This window comes from Teleopsis dalmanni, chromosome X (assembly GCF_002237135.1).
Source record: "Teleopsis dalmanni isolate 2A chromosome X, ASM223713v2, whole genome shotgun sequence".
NCBI lineage: Eukaryota > Metazoa > Arthropoda > Insecta > Diptera > Diopsidae > Teleopsis > Teleopsis dalmanni.
In genome coordinates, this window is record NC_051848.1 from 50,696,609 (window position 1) to 50,722,841 (window position 26,233).

Sequence of the window (26,233 nt, forward strand, 5' to 3'; positions counted from 1 at the left end):
TAGCTCAATCACCGCCAGAGTAATCTTTGAAGCTTTACTCCATTAATTAATTATTTTTCTACACTTGTACATTATCCTGAAGGAAATATAAACCACAGAGATGGTTTTTATAGCAGCTTGATAGTGTGGTAAAAAGAATGGAAACTTTAAAACTTATAGATAAAATTGGCAAACCAAAAAGAGAGTCAATAAAATAAAACAAAAGAAGCAATTGTGATATGCTGTGATAAGAAGAAGCTGTGATATGCAATTTACATGAACCGGAGCTCTACATGCAACAACTTCGGAAAAATGGAGGGCCTCCGAAAAATTCTTGATTGAAACCAGATATGGGTTAAGACAACGCAGATGCCATGAGAGATTATGAGAAGAGTTTATGGAACAGAAGTGTCCTATAGAACACTGATAGTAGACTGTTTTCTACATGATGCATCTGAAAGAAATGATATCTGTGTCTTTCCCGATGGTTCGTTCCTTGATGGATGACAGAGCTGGACCCAGAGTTTACTCGAATGAGCTAAAGGTAATGTGCACTCTACATCTTAGAAAATATGTTTCCGTCTATCAGGCGAAACTTATGACGGTCTTACATACTCTGAATCACTTCTTAGATTGAAGGGTGTATTAGAAAAAGATACTGTGAGGGGTGGACAATCCAGCAGTTATCAAATGGATGCAAAAGACGTATGTAATCAACAGCTCAGTACTAGAATATGTCACAAAGCTCATGGAATGTGCTCATGGAAATGTGATAACAGTCTTGTGTGTCAAATGACATACGGGTATTGAGTCAAATGAAAAGACAGATGAACTAGCAAAGCAAGTATCTAGCCATAACTTCTGCCACCCATAGCCCAGAATACCATTGAGCTACAACATGACTCTAGTTTATGTCGATTAGTGAATAACTTCACTTTAACATAGCAGGTAAAGAGAGATGAGCATTTGTTGACAGGCTAAATTCATGATCCTAAAACTGATGATCAGTAAAGCGATAAAAGTGTTTAGCTATTCGTGTAGCACTCTAAGTTGGCTAACTTCATTGATTATTGGATATGAAAACTTCAAGTACCAACTCGCAAAGATAGCTGTTATTGAAGAAGACACTTGCAAACTCTGCTTAGAAGAAAAAGAGACAACGGTGCATATATTGTACCAATGTCCAGCACTGACAAGCAAGAAGATGACCGTCTGGAACACCATTGGGTTGGTGATGACTTGGTAGCCAACCTCAAGGTAAATGAGTTGCTTGCAACGATAAGAGTTGTAGTTATAAGAACGGAAGCCGTTTTAGCTTGATATCCGAGAATAGAAGGATGAAAACGGATGCAAGTTTACTTCGGTCTTCTTCGGCTAATCGTTCACTTTAGTGGGGCCACTTGTTGGACGGTGCGCTGCTCTAACGTCTCATAATATATAACATATAGCTGTAATATATTCTCGTATTTAAAATTTATGACTGTCAATATGTTTGTAATCGTTGTCAATGCTATTGTTACATATTTTAAATTATTTAACAAATACGTCATAATTTAATCATAAATAATTAACAAATCTATTTATTAAAGAAATTTCTCCTAATAAATTTAAAGTAGAAGGAGCAGCTATATTTCTATAACTTAATGACCATAAAGTTAATGAAAGCATAAAATTTAATAATCCCTTATTAATTAATAAACTTCGTCTTCCTAATCATTCGTAGCTAAACAAAATAAATTTGAAGAACATAAACCATGACCATGACCTCCATTGCAACGGCACAGGTTCTTGAAATGGCGAATATCACATCCATCATTAGTTGAGTTACAGAAATGTTACTACAAGCGGCTTAATAGCATCGTGAAGCGCTAGATTGAAAATGGTGGTTGAAAGCGAATCCACCTTGTTTCACCCAACTTTTGATTTCAAAAGTATCTGTTAGATTGTTTTGCATCACCACTTTTCCATTAGTATCGCGCAGTGTAAATCATTACTACCTTTATGAGATGCAGGTTGATCCCGAGTGACTGTTGCGCTTCTCGGATCATTTTTCTATCAATGCTGTCAAAAGCTTGTCTGAAGTCAATGTAGAGAATGTGCACTAGTGCGTTCGATGTACTAGTAACATTTTTCCAGATTCTGTTTAAGACAAACTATATGGTGGAAAATATTTATGAATTCACTGTTTTCTTATGTTAAGGCAGATGGACATTCCCTTGCTAATTTATCAACACCGACACACTTCATAATATTGTGTGGATGTTTGTATGGCACTAGCAATCTGTTATTTTAAGGCTTTTTTTATAAGTAACTTTTATTAAAACCTTAATTTAAAAAGAAATAAAAGTAAAAAATATAATATTGAAAATGTGGAAATAAGCCAGTTGCTTCATTGTAAGATTATTATTATTATTCAGGACTTTGAACGTAACAAAATATAAATAAAATTTTTACAATGTTAACTGCATTCACTTGCACTGAAGTTTACTTAAGGTGCATAGCAAGTGACCGCATTTTCATTTGTGTGAGAGGATTGCATTGGATAGGATAAGCGAGAGTTTTCATTGAACAACTTCGCCATTTGACTTCAAAGATGTCATTATTGCTTGCGGAGCTCAGTCGCAATCTGTTTAGGGACAGGAGAAAACTTTTTGTAAAGGATTTTGTTTGATGTGGGAATAGCAGATTCAGCGTAGTCAGCTGCAGACTCAAATTAAAAAAATATGAATAAAATGAGATATTATAGAAAGCTAATCAGGAGTTGGATCTTTCAGGACAGCGGATAGCGCGTTTGTGGAAATTGACTACATTAGTTGCTCTTAATGCGCTTAGAATAAACAAAGTATTAAGGTGTTCAGTTGCTTTACAAATGAAAAATTAGAATTTCAGTGGATGTGGGCTTTGTATATTCTTTCAATATACAAAAAAATTATATCATGAAATTTTTTTTAAATTTTTTATAATTAATGTCTAATTTAAAACTTAAAATATTTTTTTAGATATAAAAATATTAAACTAACAAAAATGTATCACATTTTTGTTACACTGATGTAAACTCTAGATATAAATTCTCTAAATTATACAGCTTAAAAAGATAATTTAGGATTTGTAATATATGAACTATTTTATACTACTATGGTGCCACCAAAAAATGTTAACAAAACCGATTACAATAATTGGTAAGTAATTTAGAAATTTATCGTTATCATAAGATAAGAATCACAAATTTTCTAAGTGATAATATCTGAACAAACGTAAAATAATTGTGGGACAGTATACCAATATCTAACGTTGAAGTTACGCAAATATTTGACTAAAAATTATTGTGCTCTAAATAGGTGCATTCATTGCAGGTTAGATTAGGTTAGATACATTGTATAATACTGAAATATTACCCGTATATCTTTATTGGAAATCAATAAAAAATACTTTAATAATAGATCTTCTCTACTGAATTTTTTTTTTTGATAAATAGGTGTTCTACAAATATTTCCAAAATGTAAGGATTTACTCCAAAAATAAAATATTTAAGAATTTATTATTATGTTTAGGCTAGTTGAGTCAGAGAACTTGAGCACATTTACTTTCTCCCACATTAACTGTGAGGTTTCTTCATAACCCCTCTCTACGCCTTGACTGGATTATTGTTTATCACTTCATCAGACTAAGCAATAACTGACCTCAGATCTGCATACCTCCCAGCGAAGCCTGTAACCATTCTGAGATTTGATACCGCGTTGTTGGTCGATTTTAGTAAATAGTTTCAGAGCTCTTTCCTTTATGTATGTTATTTTGTGATCGGATTAATCTTGAGGTCCCTGAGGATGTCATTTGTCAAAATGTACCATGGCATCTTGAAAAGTCTTTTCAGAGCCTGACTTTATGCAATTTCTAGCTGGCGAATAGTAGTGTGAGAGGTCTTGCTGAACGCTACGCACTCATATAGAAGTGAGGGTCGAATTACTTGGTTATATATCAGCTCCCTGTTCTTAGCATTGAGATTTTCATTTTTGAATAGCGGTTGGAGATTTTAGTTTTGTTATAAAAATAAATTAAAAGTAAATAATATAAAAAAATAAATAATGAATCAATTTATTTTTTTATTTAAGTCGATTTTTGTTCTCATGAATTTATATTATTATTTTTCTTTATATTTGCTGTTAAAAGTTTTTGTTTTCGTATGCGCCTGAAGATATGCAACTTAATATATTGAACATCAATCGTACATTCTGTAGTAGTACTAATTTATAGCAACAATATTTAATAAATGTACTCCGTAGGTGTGGGAAGACAATTAAGAAAAATTGCAAGCAATTTGTTGCAGTTTAACTCAGCACTCAAAAGTATCTAAGTATTGCAAACTTTCAAACTAGCAACTGAAAGTTTCAGTAATAAAATTTAATTGTTAACATATACTCATAATATATATATATATAAACGTATGTAATATTTGTATTTATTAAATAAACAAGTATTTTGTAAAACAAAATCTTCTGTAGATAATTTAAGAAAAGTACTTTCTTTTAATTACTTAATTATTTTAAAAGAGTAAAAAAAGGTATTATTAATTTAGAAAGATAATAGATAGCAAATAAGAGCTCGCTGGTATATTATATATATGTATACAGAAACAGTAGTTGCTTTTATTTTTTATTTCAATATAATAGAATATAAGACGGATTCGAAGAGCAACGAAAAGACAAAGACAAAAATTTTAGTTAATTTATTGAAAAGACAAAGACAAAAATTTTAGTTAATTTTAGTTAAATTTTTGTCTTTGCCTTTTCTTTGCTATTCGAATCCGTACAACTTTTAAATAATTTATTATTGTCATAAAGGCGCGTCACTCTCGGTAGGAAAAAGTTAACATTATAAAATAGTATATTGTTTTTTTAACATTTGACTTTATAAGAAGACTACAAGATAAACCGTTTACTCTAATTAAGTCAGCACAATTTTTTTGTTAATATATATTCTTTTTTTTACTCCTGTTATATTTAAAAAATTTAATTTCATTTATATATATATAAATTATTGAAAATATATAAATATATTTATACAAAATAAATAAAACACCAAAATACATATATACTATTTTAAAAAATTTCAATGAACATTTATATTATGCGATTAACTCTTTTTTTTAAAAATACTTCTAGAAATGATGCCATTTCATACATTTTTATTTTTAAGTACAATTTAATAATGAATCTAACTGAAAAATTTTGGCAACGATCTTTAAGCTCACCATTATCAAAAGTCTTGCAAAAGATCGTTTAAAATATCTTTTGTATTTTGACACCGATCTTGTGCAAGACTGAAAGTTGTTGGCGGTCTTTCGCAAGACCAAATGAAAGACTTGTTATTGATCAGGTTTCTGTCAATTGTTAGCTAAGATTTTGTTTGTATTGTTTTTGTGCACAAAATTTTTTTTTATAACAATATATATATAAATATAAATAAATATTAAGTTAAAAAAAAAAAATATGAATTAATTAATTAAAATTTGTAAAAACTGAACAATTATTTTTAACTTTATTTTAATACGACGCAAACATAACATAAATGTATTGATATACTAAACAGTCTTTAAAAAAATTGTAAAATATATATTTTATATATGTGTAATATAGTCATGGGCATATCCAGGGCCGAAATTAGGGAGGAACAAAAATAGAAAAAATTAGGAAGCTTTCATATATTGATGCAGTAGCTATTAGAATAGGATATAAAATATATACTAATTAGCATCAAAAACAGATACACTCAGGAAGACTTTAACCCTAAAAAAATATATATAATATAAATTTATATATAACAAAGTGTTTCTTAATCGTAACATTACCTATAGCCGAAAAAAAATAAGTATATATATAAATAATTTTAATTTTCAAATGTAGGAAACTTTAATTCTCTATCTATTAGAAAGCCAGAGATATGAAAAAAAAGACAAGAAAAAATTTTAAACATTTTTCCATAGAAACGGGTCTTTTTATCTTATAACAGAAAATTCAGTCAAATCGGAAGTGATGAAGGCAATTTAAGTTAAAATTAAATCATTTAAATTAAAAAATTATAATTTTATATATTTTACTTAAATTAGTATAATAGATAATAACATAATAATATATATATACTAGATAACCCGACAAACGTTGTTTTGCCTTATAAATTATTTCTAGTTTCTAGATAAATTCTAGTGTAGACAAAAAGTAACTACTTATTATAAGTGTGTAAGTATGTGGTATATGCATGAAATAGGCATGGAGCGCTATGAACGAAAAGGAAAATAAAAATAACAAACGCCAAACAATACTATTTAGTTTATATAATAGTTTATTTATTAAATTATTAATTTAAAATCAATAGATTTGCATGATACCAAGTTCCCTGGTAACAACTGTTGTATCTTCAAATTTAAATTGTCTTGGATTGACTGTAAATAATAATAATGATAATGGGCCATTAATATTAACCAACAACAGTCGAAGATAAAAGCACTCAGTGTGTCTTGGATTAACTGTAAATAAGCGTTCGATTTAAATAAATTGAGACATGCATCAACTGATGAAACTTGCTTAATTTCATAATTTCACCGTTTTTGTTCATTGGAGGAGCATTTACATTAGTATTTTCTACTCTAAACACAGCCATATCACTGCCTTTATAGACATACTTATAGATATGATGCTCTTCACAGAACTGCAAAACTCAACATTTATATGAGCATTGTATGTCTTGCTTAGCAGAGGCGAATACGGCACCACCCGCCATAGTCCCGCATTATCGGGATTTCTTCGACGATATATTGGATATCCGTCGGTATTTGATATAGTATCATTAGTGAAATCTTTAGAAAAATTTTTAATACATTTTCCATCTGCCATGCAAGGCGAAGACGAAGAAACGAAGTGGATGTAAATGCTCGATGTACTTGTTGGCGTAGTTACATAAAATATTAAGAAAAAAATTTTTCTTTTTCAAAAATATAAACAAAATTTATGTCAAAAAAATAAAAAATTTTTTGTTAAAGCAATAAGGATATTTTTGCTGGATAGAGACACACTAATCACTTTAGCGGTATGAAAAATAGATAGTAGCCGATTCCCAGACCTACTGAATACGCATATAAAATTTGGTAAAAATCGGTAAAGCCGTTTCGGAGGAGTACGGTAACTAACATTTTGACAATGTTAATTTTATATATAAGATATATAATAATCATTATAATAATAATAATAATAATAATAATAATAATAATAATAGATAATAGATAAAAAATAATATAAAATAAAAATAATGAATATTATACATAATATATGTATATATTTATTATATAATGTATAATTAAAATAATAAAAATGTTTTTTATAATACATATAACAATTTTTATAATTTTATATACATAATTTTATGAAATTGGATTTTAAAAGTCAATTATGATGAAAGAAACCATATATTTTTATAGAAACAATTATTTTAATACAGAGAAATTTTAAACATTATTGAACTGTTACAACAAAATCTCTATTTATTTTTAATTAATTAAATTTGTGGCGAACCATCATCAGTGGTCTTTTGGAAATCTTTTGGTATTGAATAAATCTAATTTTTTGAAGTATGGAGGATATACAAGAACAAGTGAACTACCAATGTATATAGTTTATAAGAAATTTAGTTTATAAAAAAATTCATTAAAATTAAATATCAAAAAAATTCCTTAATTGAAATTTAATTTGTGGTTTAAAGTAGCATACTAAATTAATTTAATTACAATTCTTATAAAGTTCACATAATTCCGGTTATATTAATTTTATATCAGGCTAAAGCATGGTTAATATTAATTTAATATATATTTTTAAGGTTTAAAGGTTTTTAACTTGTTTACATATAAGAAACGGTTTGCTATAATATTAATTTTAAGAATTGCGCCTTTATATCAGATCTCATTAAAAAAATAAACTATTAATTACTTAATAGTTTCTGCATCATTTAATTTATTTTAAATAAAGACACATTAAGTTAATTAAGACTTAGTGAAAATGCGATTATGAGTGATCTGAATACAATCGATATCTTTCCAGTCTTTTAAATTAAAATGTATTAAAAAAAAGAGCAGAAATTTTTTAATCGCCTCTATTATGTACTTAGTATTTGACTTCCAAAGTAACTACTTATTATTCTGTTCACTCAGTATCATTTAAATCAAAAAACGTGAATAATGTGCAGACTTAGGCGATTAAAGTGTTACCTACTGCAGCGACCATACCTTTTTTGTGCGAAATTATTTTTTATTAATTCAAATTACAAAAATTTGTAGAAATAATCAAAATTTCGGAATCTATTCACTCTAGCTTGGTGTTGATGAAAGCCACTCTTTGTCTTGACCATGGCCTTCAAGCGGTTAAAAAATGCGTTGCATGCTTCACGAATGTGATCTTCTGGTAATTTGGACCATTCCTGAACCTGAACAACAGCTTTCTTCAGCGCGTCGATACTGGCATAGTTTTTAGTCCTAGTCCTCACCTTGCTCTCCAAAATGGACCAGATGGAATAATCGATCGGATTTGTATCTGGTAAATTCGAAAGTTATTGATTTGGTGTGAACGAAATAAAGCTTGGAACATGATTTTTTACCTCAAAAGTTATTTTCTACAATTGCTATAAATATTCTTTAAAATTCCTTTTTTTTATTACTTAACAATAACCAAGAAGAAATGCACTCAATCAAAACATTAAATCAATAATTCAATTAAAATATCACATATATTTTATTTTAATATGAGATATAATATTTTATTTGTGAGACAGGCACATTTAATAGCAGCAATGAATTATTGACATTAAAAAATTTTAATTCTGACTAATAATTAACAGATTTTGAATTTATTTCTTGTCCTGGTATTTTTAATAATGTTTTGATATATATTTTATGTATATAGTTACAGACTTATTATACATATTTATAAAATATTGGTCTCGCCTGTGCATATCGTTGAGCCAATGAAACTTTCACAGCAAATTAACAAAACTCCAGAAAAATATGCGAAGATAAAAGTCAAGTACGGCTTTGGGTCAGTTGGTTAAGGAGCGCTGACTTTGAGTTTTAAATTTGACAGGGCACGAGTTCGTTTCCTGGTGCTTGAAAAATCAAATATAAGAAATAAATCCAAGATCTTTGATGATCGGTATTTGGCAATACTCAAAACAACTGTATAGTCAGCCAAAAATTCAATTAATTAAAATAATATAAAATTGATTTTTGTTGTTGTAGTTCACTACTATTCGAAAAAACCTCTTCATGATATAGTAGTAATAGTAGTATATACCTTTATTTTACTTCATGTTAAATATTTTATACAAAAATTTATAACAATTATTTTATATATATAAAGCTTACAGCTATGACATTTTCGCCGTCTATGATATAGATTTTATTAATATTAATTTATTAATATTAATTATTAATGTATGTAGTATTATTGCTGATAAAGCTACGCCATATTTATAGTGACAAAGATGCTATATTTAAATTTTTTAGAGGGTTTTCGAATAGCAACACAAAAATGTTTATTTAATTTTATTGAAATTTGGCTGACCATATAACGCTGTTTCGAGTTCTAAGTCTGGCAATTGCAGTCCAAACAAGTTATATACAGACTATAAACTAATTAAAAATTCGATTATTTCCTAAGACCACTGATGATGAGTACTTGGCAATACTAGAAACAGCGTCGCATGGTCGGCCAAATTTCAATAAAATTAAATAAAAATTTTTGTATTTGTCATTTCTTTCTTTCTTTGCTATTCGAAAACCCTCTAAAAAGTTGAATATTATTAGTAATCAGGATTGTACCCCGATCCGGATGATGTGTCTCAAGGAGAGTCGATATATAACAAATGTTTAATTTTACTTTTAACAAAAAGTGAGCTATAGCCGAATATAAAATATATAATAAATATTAATAGATTTCTTTCGGGAAATTGTGGAAATCGGTAACTTATGCAAATATTTTTATTTAATTATAATTTAATTACAAAATTTTTAAATATTTACTCGTCCGTTAATGCGTTTTAATTTATTTAAATCGAAACTTTTGATTTAACATTACGTGCATTTACATTCTATCAAATTTAATTTATAGCCATGAGTTAAATAATATTTAATGAATTTTAATTAACTTAAGTTTCAAATGATTCGATTTGCTATAATCGTTCAACTGAGTAATACATTTTTTTTAATCCTGATATATTAACATCAATTATTTTGTACGCGTGGCATAAGTGTTCAGTGGAAAAATTCACATTTGTTAGCTACACATGTATTCGCTTAAGTTACTAATCTGGATTGGTACAAATGTGAGTGAAATAATTCCAATAGATACTTATATCAAATAATGAAGAACAATTTGAAGGATTCATTTGATTTACCTTCACTTCAAGTACGCTTGAAAAATACAAATATTTTAACTGTGAATATTTCGTACAATTCCTGAAGCACATGGTGATGAGTACTAGTTACTAGTAGTGCTAGGATTTCCACTTCACAAACTAACCCGATGCACTTAATTTGCAAATTCGTGAGTGTCAGGAATTCTAAAAATTCGTTTAATTCTGAGTTGCTTAATAAATTTATTGGGAATCGGATTTTTTAGTAGACGAGATAACTTCAGGTAAGATTTCTGTACTGTGATTACAGATGAGTTCACAGTACAAATGTGATAGGGTTCTGCTCCTGACACTAGCAGTTCAAAAATTATTTATAAATAATTGCATTAATAGATGTTTCCAAAGTTCAGTGATGTGGATTTGTAGTTATCAGCGCAACAGCTTGATGATTAGCCTTAAAGTTCATTTGTTTAAAAATCAAATTTGTGAATTTAATAATTTCACCATTTTTTGAAATAATTATTATATTAGGGAAATTTGTACTGCGACCTAGAGATCTATTGTACCTCCTTTATGGACTTTGTGTAACTGTCCAAGTCCTACTTCCTCTATAAATAGTAGAATTGCTACAATCGACAGTAAATAAAACTATTTATTTACAAGTCCATTTACAGTCTACATTTGGTCATTTTACATTTTGGTCTTCACCTTACTTTGGTTAACCGTAACTATAGAGGGCGTTATCATAAAATGATGTATCAAAAAATATAAATATTATATTGATCAACTAATGTTTGAATACAAATCTATTAGGAGTCACAAAGTTTCAAACAATATTCTGTTACAAATATTTTGACGATCTTTTTTTCCTAAGAACAGCAGTTCACCGCACCTAACGATATCCCTTCAGTTCACATTAAGTTTAAATCTGCGATATCATTAATTGAATTACTTGCGGATATAGACTGAGAAAAAGTTTGGCACTATATTTCACGAATCCTGTGGTTTTTATTTTTAGCCTCATCTTGAAGAGCTAACTATCAAAGACAACATGGTCTATTATAAATAATCATGTAGTAATTCAAATATAGACAAATTTAAAGAGAAAAACATTTGACATTTGAGTTTATTACCACTATTAACTCAAGACCCTAACAAAGATATAATATAATGACAAAACATATTTATTGAGAAATTAAATTGTGACCTCACATCTAATCTCAACATTTTCAAACTTTAACTAAATATCAAAACATAGTATGTTTCGATTTTATTTATCTAACGTTAATATACTTGTCAAATAGTTTTATTTTATATTCTATAAAAAAAATTTCTATTCGAAATAGATAACGTTTATTCCATCCCACTTTTTGGATCAATAAATTGTATTTTATATTCATGTGGAGTTCACATGTTTCACATGTTTCACATGTAGATTAAATTTTATTAGTGGTCCTTATATTTTGATACTCATTATACGAAAATGGCTAAGGCAGGAAAAAAGGTTTCTGACCAGATATCGGAAGCAGCTCAGGCCGCGGATGTGATTGGCACTCCCATACAATTTTCACAGAAATGCAAGAGAATCATAGAAGCAATAATAAGTGACTTGAATGTGTGTGATATGAAATGGAATTTATTCGTAGCCGCGGTACAGAACAGTGACAATTATAAAAGAATGTTGCCGTACCTGCCTGGATTTGTAAAAAACCATACACATTTAATGACGTTAATAAACGATGTTCCCTATATGTATGAGTTGTACAGCAGATTATTGAAGCAAACCAGGTCTTGTCAAAAATTCTCAATTCTGTTAGTCCATTGGGTACTTTTCGAACTAAATTTGCCAACATTTCAAAGTCTCTCTGGTGAAGATATTAACGAACTCCTGACTAAATTACGTCAAAATCATGCGTCTGATAAGCCTACTCACATATTTAAAGTCAACTATGATGAAACGAGTGACGAAGAAAAATTATTTAAGGCAAGAACCGGTTATTACCCGACAAAGCATACCTTTTTTGGTTGCGCAACTGATAATTTATTTGAAATACTAAGCGGAGGCTTTAAGGAGTATAGGAACAGTGGTAATAATGGAATACCATTCAATAGTGACTGTACACGTGTAAAGAATGATACTCCCAGAACACCATGTTGCGACAATAATTCAACCATGGGTGAATCCTTTAAGGTTGTCGCATTATGTGAATTTATAGAAAGAAAGGAATACATTCATAGCAGGTCGCAGGACAAAGACTCTTATATACACATACATATTCCCGATATGATTCGCATCCGTTATGTCTTTTTTTATTGTGAAAATGTGAAAGAGATCGTAGAAGAGCTCGACCCTATAGAAGAAAATGTGATTGATAAATTTTGGAAAAGTAGTTACTTCTTACCAGTGACTGGGTGTGCTATAGCGGTTTCTGTGCTTGCGTTCATATACAGAGAAGATATCAAGAAGGTCCTGTATTCAATTTCTGACGTACAAATGAAGAATGTAAAAGCTCTTGTGTCGCGCGTTTGTACTCCTTCCGACTCGCATTTTTAAACACTTTTTGGAAATAAATTTTTATTGATGTGATTGGTTTGTTAATAGTGGGACAAGTAATAAATAATATATTGTTGATTGAACTGATAATTTTTTTTCTTTTATCAAATTAATAGTGTTGTATTCACATTGAAATGCACATACATTTTTTTTTTTGAGTCCTGGTGGTTACCTTAAGAAGAATCATCATTTTTTTTTAAAACGATTTCATTCTTGAGATTTTAACTTAATTAGTTCTAAAGAATATAGAGTGCTATATAGTATTTGTAACGTATGTCACAATAACCATACTGCTTCCTGAAGTTGACTTTTTTCATTTAAAAGATTTATTTGCTTTGCTAATATTTGTTGTGATGAATTCTACATGGACCTATGTATGTGAAAGATATTCCCACTCAAAGGCCTCTTCCGTTACTTATAGATTCGAATAGATTCTAGAAATATTATTTGTTTTATTGTATTTAAAAATTAATTAAAAAACAAAATACCATATTATTTAATTAGATATTCAAGTGCGTTTATCAGGTGTACGCATGATCTATTCTTGTAGTATGAATATTGGTCTGCTTTTAGAAGTCACTCTACAAGTGAAGAAATGTGTTTAACAATAATTGTCTTAATTATTGACAAGAATGGACCGCAGACTAATTGGTCAACTGCCAATCAGCAAACAAATAATTAAACGAAAGTATATATTCTACTGGTTGAGTCACATGAGGAATGAACAAAGAAGCTATCAGGGGAAACAAACCGTGGGCGATAGATTTTAGAAAGCCAGAATGAAAAGACGTCTAGTTATTATAACATCTTAAATAGATTTGTGATATATTTTTGAGGGACATAGTCATCCAATTGGTCACAAAGGTTGCAGTACAAATTTGAATTTATTACTTTATCTGTATGCTTTACAAATGTTAGACATGAAAACTAGCATATCTTATAGATTTATGTCAAAATGGAAATTCGTTGTAGAATAAATATTATATTAGAAGCATTTTAACATCCACAGGTTGGAGTTCGCAATATTTTACTAATATTAAATTAACTGCAATGAAAAAAAATCAATAAAGACGAATCCAAACTTTCTATTGACGCCGAAAGCCATTATCGTATAATGAATAATAAAAATCTATCTATCTATTTCTGCGAATTTAGTTAGGTTATACTAATTTATAGTTAATGTATAAAGTTACGTTTGTAAATTTAAAAAATCTGTATATAATAAAGAAGAATACTACTACTGCTATAATCAATTCACATTGAAGTATGTGGTATGCTAATTTAGAAAAGTTCGTCTAACTACTAACTGCTGCAACTGCATCTCAATTTCGACCTTTTTAAATACCTTTTTAAATAATATTCTTTTAATATTTTCCTTCTCAAGTGGTTTTCATAATTATTTTTAAAATACAAATAGTAAGACTCACACTTAACCACTTCCAACTTCATTTTCACTATGCAGGCTTAAATAACCACGTAAAGTGCTTGTCAATAGCTTTTGGGAATCACAAACTTAACAAAGGATAGCAAAAAACGTAACAGTAACACACTAAAAAAAGAGAATAGATCGGTTAGTAGGTTTTGGCATACCAAAAAAAAAAAACAAAAATTTTAATATGAGATGATTAAACTTTTTCATTGAGTAGCATATAACCTTTAAAGTATGCTCTTGACATTAACGTTATCCTTCCTATGTTAGAGGTAAGACACTGTACTCTAAAGGGGAATCCATTTATGAACAAAAATTACATACTTTAGAATGCTGGCATTAAAGAAATACTCCTCGTTTAATGTATCTGTACGCATACGTGCGCACTTTAACTGTCATAAACATTAAAACGACATTAACATAAACTAAGATGAACAACATTTTGAATTAGGCAAATTTTTGAAGTTCCCATCAAGTTCCCATCAAGTTCCCATACCCATCCCATACCAGCTTTTTTGTACTCGACTGCAAGTGATTCAGTATCCCTTGGACACAGAATAGCAGAATAATGGAAAAACTGAAGTGACAGCTATCATTTGTTGAGAAAACGTGAGAGTACACGTTGTTATAGTTTACTTTGCAAAATGTCTCATGTCTACAGAACGTTCCAGAGTAATATACTTAATTGGCTTATGTATGTAATAGCTCTGAAACCAGAGAAAAATGGTGTAGTGGTTAGAATGTCATATGATTAGTAAAATGTTTTGAACTTTATATGCAAATAATTTGTAGATATAATATGTAATGTCGCCTTCTAATGGGAATTTTAGTGAAGTGCACTATTTTGATATGAACTTTCCTTTTTTCTCAAAAGATAGGTTCATTGTATGAGTGATAAAAGTGTTTGTTTAATGCAGTAGGTAAGTAAATAAATTAAGTATTAATATATTAAACATAAAATGCAATTTAATTAATTAAATTAAGTAATTATTGAGCCGTATTTTGGCCCAATCAACCCCCTTTTAAATTAATATTCTAACTGCAATAAGAATGAGCAGTAATTATTACTTATAAGCGCCGCCATGTGAAACTTAAATATAACATAGACACCAAACATTGTATTCTCTGATGAGAAAAATATACCCCATTGAGCAGTTCATAAACTCTCAGAATGATTGTGTTTATTTAACTGATCGCACTGCCGTCGACTGCCATTTGAGACTACGAATGGCCACCCGAAGTAATTTTTCATCTCAAGTGATGGTATGGGCAGTTGTGACCGCTGATGGACAACAATGCGATTTATTATCGGAAAAATGGAAAATGTTTTGGAAGTTGCTTTAGAGTCGTGGGCATACAAATATTTGGGTCTTTGACCATAGATGTTCCAACAAGACTCGACACCGGTCTCAGTCTCATAAAGTTCATGTTTTACACGTTATTTCGCCACACGAAATGAATGGCTTTTGAATTCGCCAGATGCATATGGAGAACAGGGTGAAGACTAAAAAATATGTAATGTTGCTTTTTGTATATTGAAATGCTGGAATCTGGTATTACTAACCACCATGTTTCTAGCCGCGGCGAAATCAATTAGCCTTCTTCCATTACCAGAAGTTTTTGTGTGAAAGCTGAACTTTTCGACAGTAGCGCCAAAGATACCTTCTTTACCTAGTCTCCTACAACGATTTTGATATCACGATGGGGACAGCGTTCATATGTTTGTTCAAGCTGTTCATAGAAAATTTCCTTGGTTTCGTCATCTTTATCTTCCGTCGGGGCATGCGCACAAACAAGAGTGATGAAGAAAAATTTTGCCTTGACACGGATTTTTGCGAGCCTTTCGTTTATTGGTGTAAATGTTGAGACCAAATATATATTTTGTTTAAGGCGGAGTTCTTTTTAAATAAAACCTATACTATTTGATTAGTTATTGATTGTATTTATTTTTACTGTAGGGATTTAATTATAGAATAAATTAACAAAATTAAGTGAAATGTAGTGATTGACTCTACATTTGTAGCAAATTAGCTAACACTTCGGAAATATTTTTTTATTTATTTTATTTAATCATATACTGTGTATCAAACTCTCTTAAATTTAAAACAAAGTCTCGCATATAAACAAACTGAACCATTCTCACATCTTCAAAGTGTTGTTATAAGTTGGAGTTTTGATTTATTTAAAGAGAAAAAATATTTCTTTATTGGTAGGAATCAATTTTTCCAATTCTTTAACTTAGAAATAAACTATTCCTAGTTTTTAAGTCGATATATTATATCCCAAAAAGGTTCTAATTCAGAACTACAGAAAAAATTTGAGCTTTTAAATAGTCTTGCCAAAAGCAAAATATAAATCACTCTTATATGGGTATGTAGCGCGCAGCAAGGTCTCAAACATTACTATTCGCCAGCTAGAAATTGCACAAAGCCAGGCTCTGAGAAGACTTTTCAAGGTGCCATGGTACATTAGGACGAATGACATCCTCAGTGACCTTAAGATTAATCCGATCAAAAAGTATATAAAGGATAGTACGCTGAAACTTCTTAAAAAAATTGACAGGCTTGCCAACACCGCGCTAACGAATCTTGGAATAGTTATAGGTTTCTCTGGGAGGTATGCAGATCTGAGGTCAGTAATTGCTTAGTTTGATGAAGTGATAAACAGTAGTACAGTTAAAGCGTAGATAGGGGTTATAAAGAAAGCTCGCCGTTAATAGAGAGTAAAAGTGCTCAAGTGCTAGCCTCAACATAATAATTAATTGAAAAATAAAAAGGTTTTATTTTTAATTCTGTTTGTTATAACCCATAGTTCGTTGTCAAAGGGTTTAATTTTAGTGAAAAGTACTATATATAAATTCTACATCTTAAACTTGATTTAATTTTAAACTATTAATACATACACATTTATAAAATAAGTAACTATCATTAAAATTTCTCTACTGACCATGAAAATTAATGAGTTTAATAATAAGAATGTAGTATGTCAAGAAAAATAATTTACATTTGAAAAACTTAATAATTTATCTATTAATTATAACAATATAATAACTAACGCAACACAATGAAATAAATTAAAAATACAAAGAAAAAATTTGGCATTTTTAAAATTAAATTAAATTTAAAATTATTCCTATTCAAACAGTTTTTGGCAAGTTATTTGATGAATTTTGATTTAAAAATTATTTTTTTGGTTCAAATTTAGTTAGGGTTAGAAAAAATCTTAAGCGACAATGGATGTCAGAAGAGTAAGTCTCTTTCACTAAAAACTATGTAAATAAATTTAAATAAATACTAATTTAAAACGCACAGTTTGCAAATGGAAGCGGGGATGCTGACTCATCGAATTTTATGCTTCGTCTAATACCTGATTATTTCAATCTTCCTCTTTTGGACAGGCATAATGACGAATTACATCACGAAATTCACACACAATATCAACGAAGATTTGAAAATGATGTACGCAGGTGTCATCGGCAATTGCGACAACAGATGGGTATACCTTTAACGGCTTTTAAGATTGGTACACCTGCAAATATAGGGCAAAGTCGTTTATTCGTAGGTTTAACCTTTGAAGAGGAATATAGTCGTACATATCGATGGAAGCAACTAAAATTTCAGAGAAAATTGGACTTACTTATTCAGAGTCGTTATAAGCAAAGAAAAGATGAACTATTTACAGAAATATACGGGTAATATTGTTCACCAAAGTGACCGATCGACCTGCTGCAATGGAGAATAAAATGTAATGGAATACTAAAATACCACTTAAAAAATTGGTAATATTTAGACAACTATATATCCGGTATTTCATTAGTTTGCATCACAAAAACTTTTTCTTTTGCTACATGAAGTAAAGCAAATATAGAAGTTTAGTTAATTGCTCTTAAGAATCTATATGTAAAAAATGCTTACTAATATATATATATATATATATATATATGATATTAAATTATAAAGATTTGTATTTTGATCAAAGCTTATTAAATACAGCGTTGATCAAGTACGTTGTCTAGTACTTGAATCTTCTTTTTAAATTTGACTGTCAACTATCCATCATTAATGGTTTTAAGGCCGTGTGTGAGTTCGAGTAAATTGAAATTTTCTAACGATTTTTTGCACTGCACTTATTTAAATATTTATTTATTTATTTATTTGTTATTTATTTATTTATTACACTTATTTATTATTTTTGGTTAAAAGTTTTCAATTTTATTTATTAAACATCTCATAAAATTTTCACAATGGTACCTAATTTACTTGATTTTTATCTAATTTACCCTACTCGAAATTCTGGTAAATACCAACATTCGCTGCGATACTGACATAATTTATTATTTCCTACAATTTACCATCAATTTACTCGAACTCGCACACTGCCTTAAAACCATTAATGACGGATATTTAACAATATCTGACATAGTATTATGGCAACACCTAAACTTCACTTTATTCAAAAATTAAATTTTATAATTAAGTTTCCTCACTATTAAAGATTTTTTTCAATTCGATATAGATTTATGTTTTTAAATAAAAATTTTTCTTTAAATTCAGCGTAACACCGAAGAGCTTAAGATGGCCCAAAATAACTGAATTTCTTCAATGTTAAAGGAACTATTGGAAAACGGTAGCATTAACCTCAATATTAACTCATTTTAGCTAAAGGCACAGCTTCTGAAAGGAAGATGGCCTATAACTTATCTTTAAAGAAGGTATCGCAAATTTGTTTCGAACTTCCGAAAATGATAAATATTAACAAATAAATTCTGCAGATTTTCTAATATTAATTTAGGACACCAAATAGAAGAGTTATTCAATATCGTGAAGAAAAACTGCTTGTATTTCTCTGAGATGATTAATGGACATTTAGTCTTGAATTCCGAAAGGTTGGTCTTTGATATATGATATATGAAAAATATTATATACTTTTTACGAACATAACAAAACTGAATTGAATGAAGAGGGCGAGTCAATGCTGAAATATTCATTCATAGGACAGTTTTAATAGTTAATGTTTGCAGTATTAAAGTAATGGTTGTACTTTTATAATTGTAGATGTCCATACAATCTGACATGCAGAAAGCAAGACTGAAGACTAGGCTTAGCAATTGAAATGATACAGAAAGAAAATGTATGTATGAGTACTTCTCGTAGGTGATTAATGAATACTACTGAGCACAATTTGCATGAATCGCATTCTATGATATATTAAGAGACTAAACGATCAAACAAAATCTAAATTACATAAAAATGGAATACGTTTGGATTTTTTCTTGTATGATATCTTTCGCAGTTAATATGAATAACATTTAATATGGACAAAGAATTAGGAGTAGTTTGGAAAAACACTAAACTGAAAATGTCTATACAAGTTGGAATCCGAACAATAAGAAAAGGAGTGAATCCGAACAATAAGAGAAGGAGTTAACTGATTGTTTAGGTATAACAAAAGTTAGTAAGAGAATAAATTTATGAGTACTCATCATTGATAATAAATGAATACTTAAATATTGGCATAATTCATAAACGACGACTTATTAGAAGATTATAATCTTTTGATAAGATTAAAGAGATATTTTTGTTCTATTACATACCACCTTACTGTGTATCTCACCGACTAACATGCAAATAATGTCGATACATTGAAGTTTATCTCTGTTTCGATATTTTGTATGTATTTGTCTTAACTTTGCCAAATATTTTAAATTTTAATTATTTTTTCTAACCTTTAACTTTATTTGAAACAAATATATTAAATTAAATATTAAATCGTTTTTGTTTTCAAAAGCATATATATTATATATATATATATATTTATATATTTCATATATATATATATACATATATATTTATTTCTATTTGAGCCAGTGCACTTGAGCACTTTTACTCTTTCTTAACTCAAGGTATTTTTAAAACCCCTCTTACGCCTTGACTGGATTATTGTTTATCACTTCATCAGACTTAGCAATAATTAACCATAGAGCTGTATACCTCCCCGGGGAGCCTGTAACCATTCTGAGATTCGATAACGCAGTGTTGGTAAGTCTTTCAGTTTTCGCAAATAATTTCTGGGCTTTACCCTTTATGTATTTTTTGATGGGATCAATCTTGAGGTCCCTGAGGACGTCATTCGTCCAAATGTACCATAGTACTTTGAAAAGTCTTCTCAGAGCTTGGCTTTATGCAATTTCTAGCTGGCGAATAGTAGTGTTTGAAGCTTTGCTAAACGCTACAGAACCATATAGAAGTGACGGACGAATTATTTGGTTATATATCAGTTCTCTGTTCTTAGCATTTAGATTTTCATTTCTGAATAGCGGTTGGAGGTGATGAAGAATATATATATAGAGACACTTTAGAAATGTGATCTGATGTTGGTGGTAGTGTTCGAAACTGAAGATATAACAAACAAACAAAAATAATATGTAAACAAACACTTATAAATCATATATCTAAACATTTAAACTAAATATTGTAATAGAATAATACGCTAAGGTATTATTCTGGAGTGTTATTATTAGAAGTCTGGAAGTGTATTCATTCATTTGATTGCAATATGAAATATAAAATCAGAAACTTGAAGTGGTAAGATATAGTATACTATATATCAACTGTAAAGGTAGCATATGTGATTAGGTATATATGTTGGTATAACTACAAATAAGTTCTAAACAAGTATGGCAGGACACAGACACTATAAGGTATGTATGGAAGTTAAAGCCGTTCTTGCTTCATGTTACATTTCATTATAGCATGAGCCAGGTTTAGATAATGTATAAATCCCAGAACTCCATATTTTTTGTGTTACGATTGATATTTGTGTTTAGTTCTCGATAATGTATTTTATAATGTTAATTAATGTTGAGAATATAATTGTTAGATAACTGGAGAGATTATGCAATTAAGTAAAAAGTAATTAAAAGTTGTTCTTAACAAGATGTTCATTTTTAACAAGATCTATATTTTGAGTAAATAATTTATATAACAGAATTTAGTAGCATTACCAACTAAGCCATAATGCAGGACATCTCTAAATAATCATGTCAAATTTGTAATCATTTTGGCTGAAAAATCCGCCAAATTAATGGATAATAAAAAAATAAAATTTCTTTTAGCTATTAGTTAATATATGTTAATATATTATTAAACAATTTATTTTTCATATAACTTCATATAACTTTTTTTTCAAACTGTTCAGCGATTTAATATTTTGCATAATGAATCAAATAAATGTACTTACCCAACGGTTACATCAAAAATGTTACTACCAACTGAACTGGAAACTGCCATATCACCAAAGCCTTTGCGAGCCACAATAACAGATGTTATTAAATCTGGTATAGAAGTGCCTGCTGCGAGGAAGGTTAAGCCCATAACCTAGTTAAAATGCAGAAACACATGATGAGTATGATTTTTGTGAGTATTTGTGAAATAAATCGAAATGTGTGCATTAATCTACATATGCATAAATATATATATAAATATATATGTATGTATATAGATGCATGTAAATTTTTAAATATATATGTCCATTTATGTAAATGCATTGTCGATTATTGTATGCTAATATATAATATATGAAATAATGCATTTGCATGTTTGCTTACCTCAGGTGGAATGCGTGCCGTATCACCGGCCACGTTCGCCCACCAAACCATTAAATAGGAGAAGGCAGCAATCCATAATATCGAGCCAATAAATGTAATCGGGAAGTACTTTTTGCCACGTGGTGTGCGCGTATCTGGTAATGTTAGCCACATTGGTATGAGTAAAGGTGCCACTAATATGTAGGTGAGCCTCTTGCGGGCAGTATCTGGCCAGGCCATACTCAATGGCTCAGGCTCATCTTCAATTTCGTTGGCCTAAATTCGTTTTTAAAGTATTTTTTTGTGTTTTGTTTTGGTTTTTTTGTTCGGTTTTAAAGAGAAGGTTTCAGAAAAAAAATTTATATTAGTAAAGTTTAAATAAAAATTTAAAATTTTTGTTTTTTATAAAATTGTATAAGTTATACTTTTAAAATTGATCAAATAAAAATGGATTTTCAATATATGTATATAAGTACATATTTATATATAAAATATAATTAAATCTTTTTACAAAAGGGAATTTTTTTACATGAGCTGAAAATATTAATTAAATATTGTATATAATTTAAAATACAATAATAAAAATGACGTGAATGTGAATATGAATAAAAATTGTAGAAATTGATAAAGGAAATTACTTAATTCAAACGAAATTTAGAAATATGATTTATGTAGTAGCGATTAAATAAATTCAATGTATATATTTTTTTCTTTATATCAATTAATTGAAAATTAATTAATTTAAAAAATTATATATGTATAAAAATTTTGAAAATATTTCTGTTGAATTGTTAAATTAAGATTTCTTAAAAGAAAAACTTATAATTAAAATTAATGTTAAATGCTTATTCATTTAATATATTTTCAATTAAATTATTGAAAAAAAAACAAAAATTATTTTTTTTTTTAATTTTTACGTGAATAAAATTTAATTTTTCTCAATAATGATATTTAATTTTATTTATTCGCACTCACAGACAGGCGTTTAGAGCTTGTTTAGTTGGTGTTTCAGGCGTATTTTTATCTAATTTAATGGTTTTAGTATCGGTTTTAGTAAATAGAAGTACTTTCTTTAAATAGCAAAAGTATAAGGTAAATATATATATAATTTCAACAAACGTTAATAAATTTACATACTTCAATTTCAGTAAAGTCTGTATTGTTGCTTTACAAACATACATGCACAAATCACTAATAAATATTTATTTCGTTTTTATTCGAAGTTTACAATATTGCAATATTCAGATAATATACAATTTGTTATATATACAATAGTTCTACATATATAATTAAGAAAGTTAAAATTGAGTAAATGTGACTAAATTTCATTTAAAAATTAATTGAATTTAATTTCTATATATTGTAAATTTAATTTTTAAAATTGTATAAATATTATTAAAAAATTTATTAAGCCTTATAATACAATAAAATATAACAAAGAAATAATTAAAATTGATAAAATAAGTAATAAATAATATAAAATTGATTTACACTTATAATACAATAAAATATAACACAGTCTCCAAGCAGTTCGATAGAATATTTATATTAATTACTACTAATTATACTCTGTGTACTCTAATATTTGGAACAATATCAAATTATCCATAAACCCCAATTTAGGTTCAGCAACAAATATGACATTCCTAACGAAGTCCTCAGTTCATTAGAAAAAAATAGTAGTTTAGCGATACTTATAATTATTTAGCAAACGTTCGATCGAGCATAGCACACGATATTGTTTATACATACCTATAATGAAAAAGTAACTTTCTTTTCTCTGCAATATGTTTTTCAAGTCTTTTCTTCCCAATCGACCTGTACATATATTATGTTAAGCATAACTTCGAGTGGTCTTGAATAACATAATAAAGTGAAGCATTAAGGTTAATACAGAGTTAATACAGTACATAACAGTTTTACCAATTGAAAACGAGTACATGACAATAGTCAGCCAAATTTCAATAATTCAACTAAATTTTTGTTCTTATCTTTTCTTTGCTATTCGAACCCGTCTAACTTTTAAATAGTTCTTTTCGACATTTTTGCCGTCACTCTTAGCAAAAAAAAAATTAACATTAAAAAAGCTTAATTTTTTTTTTTTAATTATTGAAGTTATGTGAAACAAATTTTTGGAATTTAATACGAACATCTTATATATAATGAAGAAGCCAAAAAACTGCAAAATGTCGACAAACTGATAAAGAAAAGCACTGACTCTGAGCTTCAAATTTGGCAGAACATGAGTTCGATTCCTGGTGCTTGCAGTTTCAAAAAATTACCATATTTACGAATAAATAAATATAAGAATTATTTTCAAGACCACCGATGATGGGTATTTGGCAATACTTGATATAGCTTTATGGTCAGCCTAAAATTCAATTGATTAAAATAATATAAAAATGAATTTTTGTTGTTGTAGTTCACTACTTTTCGAAAAAAACCTTTTTATTAAAAGTACTATATAAATACATTTAAGTTCACATAAGTCTTAAAATAGACAGACACATTTCGACATGTTTTATATTTAATTTATATTTGTTTATTTATTTCTCTTATTATTATTATTTAATATTATTTATTTATAGATATATTATTATTTATTTTTTATATATATATTTTACAAATAATAATTTATTAGCGGGTTAACTGGTCATTTGAATATAAATAAAAAAACTATAATTTATTATTTATATTTAAAAACAAATTATGTTTTATTAAAATATTTTTCCGATATTTCTTCTACCTTCGATAGTCATCTTCAAAAAAACATATATAGTCGAACTTCCATAATTCGAACTTCTATAACACTCGAAGTTATATATAACTCGAACAGAAAAGAGTGCAACAGGATTTTAAAGAGCAAATTACATACAATTCTGTTTCATTAACTCGAACTTCTATTACTCGAATTTCTTTATGGCTCGAATAAAAATATTGTCACGTGCCTATAAAAATATGGGAGAGTACATTCTATAAGTCGAATTTTTGTTTTAGGTATAAATCTATTTTGGTGTTAGAGGAAGTTCCTTTTTCCAAACCAAATGTTTCAATTTTTTCTTTCTTATGTTGTTTTTTTGAGCAAATGCCAGTCCCTGGCAAACGGTAGTCAAACGGTAGCGCACTGCTTTAAAAAAGCTGAATTTGGCGAATTTTCTACATGAGAAGAACGGGATGACATTTCTTTAATTTTCTGGAATAATATTGATGAAGGCTGTGAAATGATGTAAAAGTAAAGTAAAAGTAACGTGAATAAAATAACTCCCAATGCTACTCTTCTCATTCTCGACTCTAAGCGTAAAGGAAAGTAATGATAGGGATTCTGTGGATGAAATTGATCATCGCCTTTCCAAGAATGAAGTAGAAGACTAATTCAAAATTTTGAATTTTTATTTGCATACAAATGATGCTACAACTGCTGATCACTATACGAGTTTGAATAAATTGGAATCCCTTTTTACTGAAAATAAGAAAAAAAAATTAAAATTCAAAACTCTAATTTCTAAATATTTTACTTCACCAAAACTTTTGTGCTGTATTTGATTGCAAATAAATAAATATCTTAAATGGTAATTCTAGTTTCTTTCAAAAATGAAAAAAAAAAAATTTTAAAAATTATCTAATTCGAAGTCTCCATAAGTCGAACCTTTTCTTTGCAAAATGATACTCCGAGTTCTGGAAGTTTGACTGTATATATATTTTTGAAAAATTGGATTCAGTACGTGAATCAGATTTTTGACTACGAGCTCGAATTATAAGAGATACTCTTCTCATTGTTAATAAATAGGTGTTTGTCATCTGACCTTGCCAATGCCAATAATTATTATATTTAAATTTAATATCAGAAATAATTAAATGAATTCATTAAATACGTTCGTCCTTACCTTCACGGTTGGAATGGTGTGGTTATAAATAAATTTTACTTCGAAATAAAATAAACTTTTCTCCTTTCGCAAGCTGCGTAGTGGAAATTTTGATTTAACACATTTAACTTTGGACGTTGCTCATCTGAGCATATAATTAAAAAATTAGCGCTTACCTTGCCAACGGGAAAAGGGACAAGGGAATAGGGACAAGGAAGTGAGTAAAAAGTTTCCTAACTCCATTTTATTCCTTCATTTGTGTTGTAAGAAATTTAATTTCTTTTTCGGCTATTATCCTTTTAGTGTTGTACATTACCGTTGCTTATCTACCGCCATTTCTAATGCTGTTTCACACAAAAAATTAAATTCTCTTTCATGCGATTAAACTTGTCCTACATTTGCGTTGCATACGACCGAAATATGTGCGGAGTGAA

The 26,233-nt window shown here is 28.7% G+C and overlaps 1 protein-coding gene and 1 long non-coding RNA gene across 8 annotated transcripts in view; one reads left to right on the top strand and one right to left on the bottom strand.

Annotated features, from left to right (window-relative positions):
• The window catches only part of LOC119688977 (sodium/potassium/calcium exchanger Nckx30C), a 299,166-nt gene that overhangs the window by 14,962 nt on the left and 257,971 nt on the right, over positions 1-26,233 (bottom strand). For all 6 annotated transcript variants that reach the window (XM_038103689.1, XM_038103687.1, XM_038103690.1 and 3 more), the window contains 2 exons: positions 21,958-22,212; positions 21,591-21,727 (listed from right to left, as the gene is read on the bottom strand). In XM_038103689.1, the coding sequence (XP_037959617.1) occupies positions 21,591-21,727; positions 21,958-22,212 (392 nt within the window). The remainder of the gene's footprint in view (positions 1-21,590; positions 21,728-21,957; positions 22,213-26,233) is intronic.
• LOC119688985 lies at positions 17,421-20,065 on the top strand. Of its 2 annotated transcripts, none has more exons than XR_005253327.1 (5): positions 17,421-17,598; positions 17,663-18,129; positions 18,905-19,062; positions 19,123-19,236; positions 19,406-20,065. It is a non-coding gene; the product is annotated as an uncharacterized LOC119688985 (long non-coding RNA). The 2 variants fall into 2 exon arrangements; XR_005253326.1 differs by having other exon boundaries at positions 17,422-17,598; positions 17,663-18,095.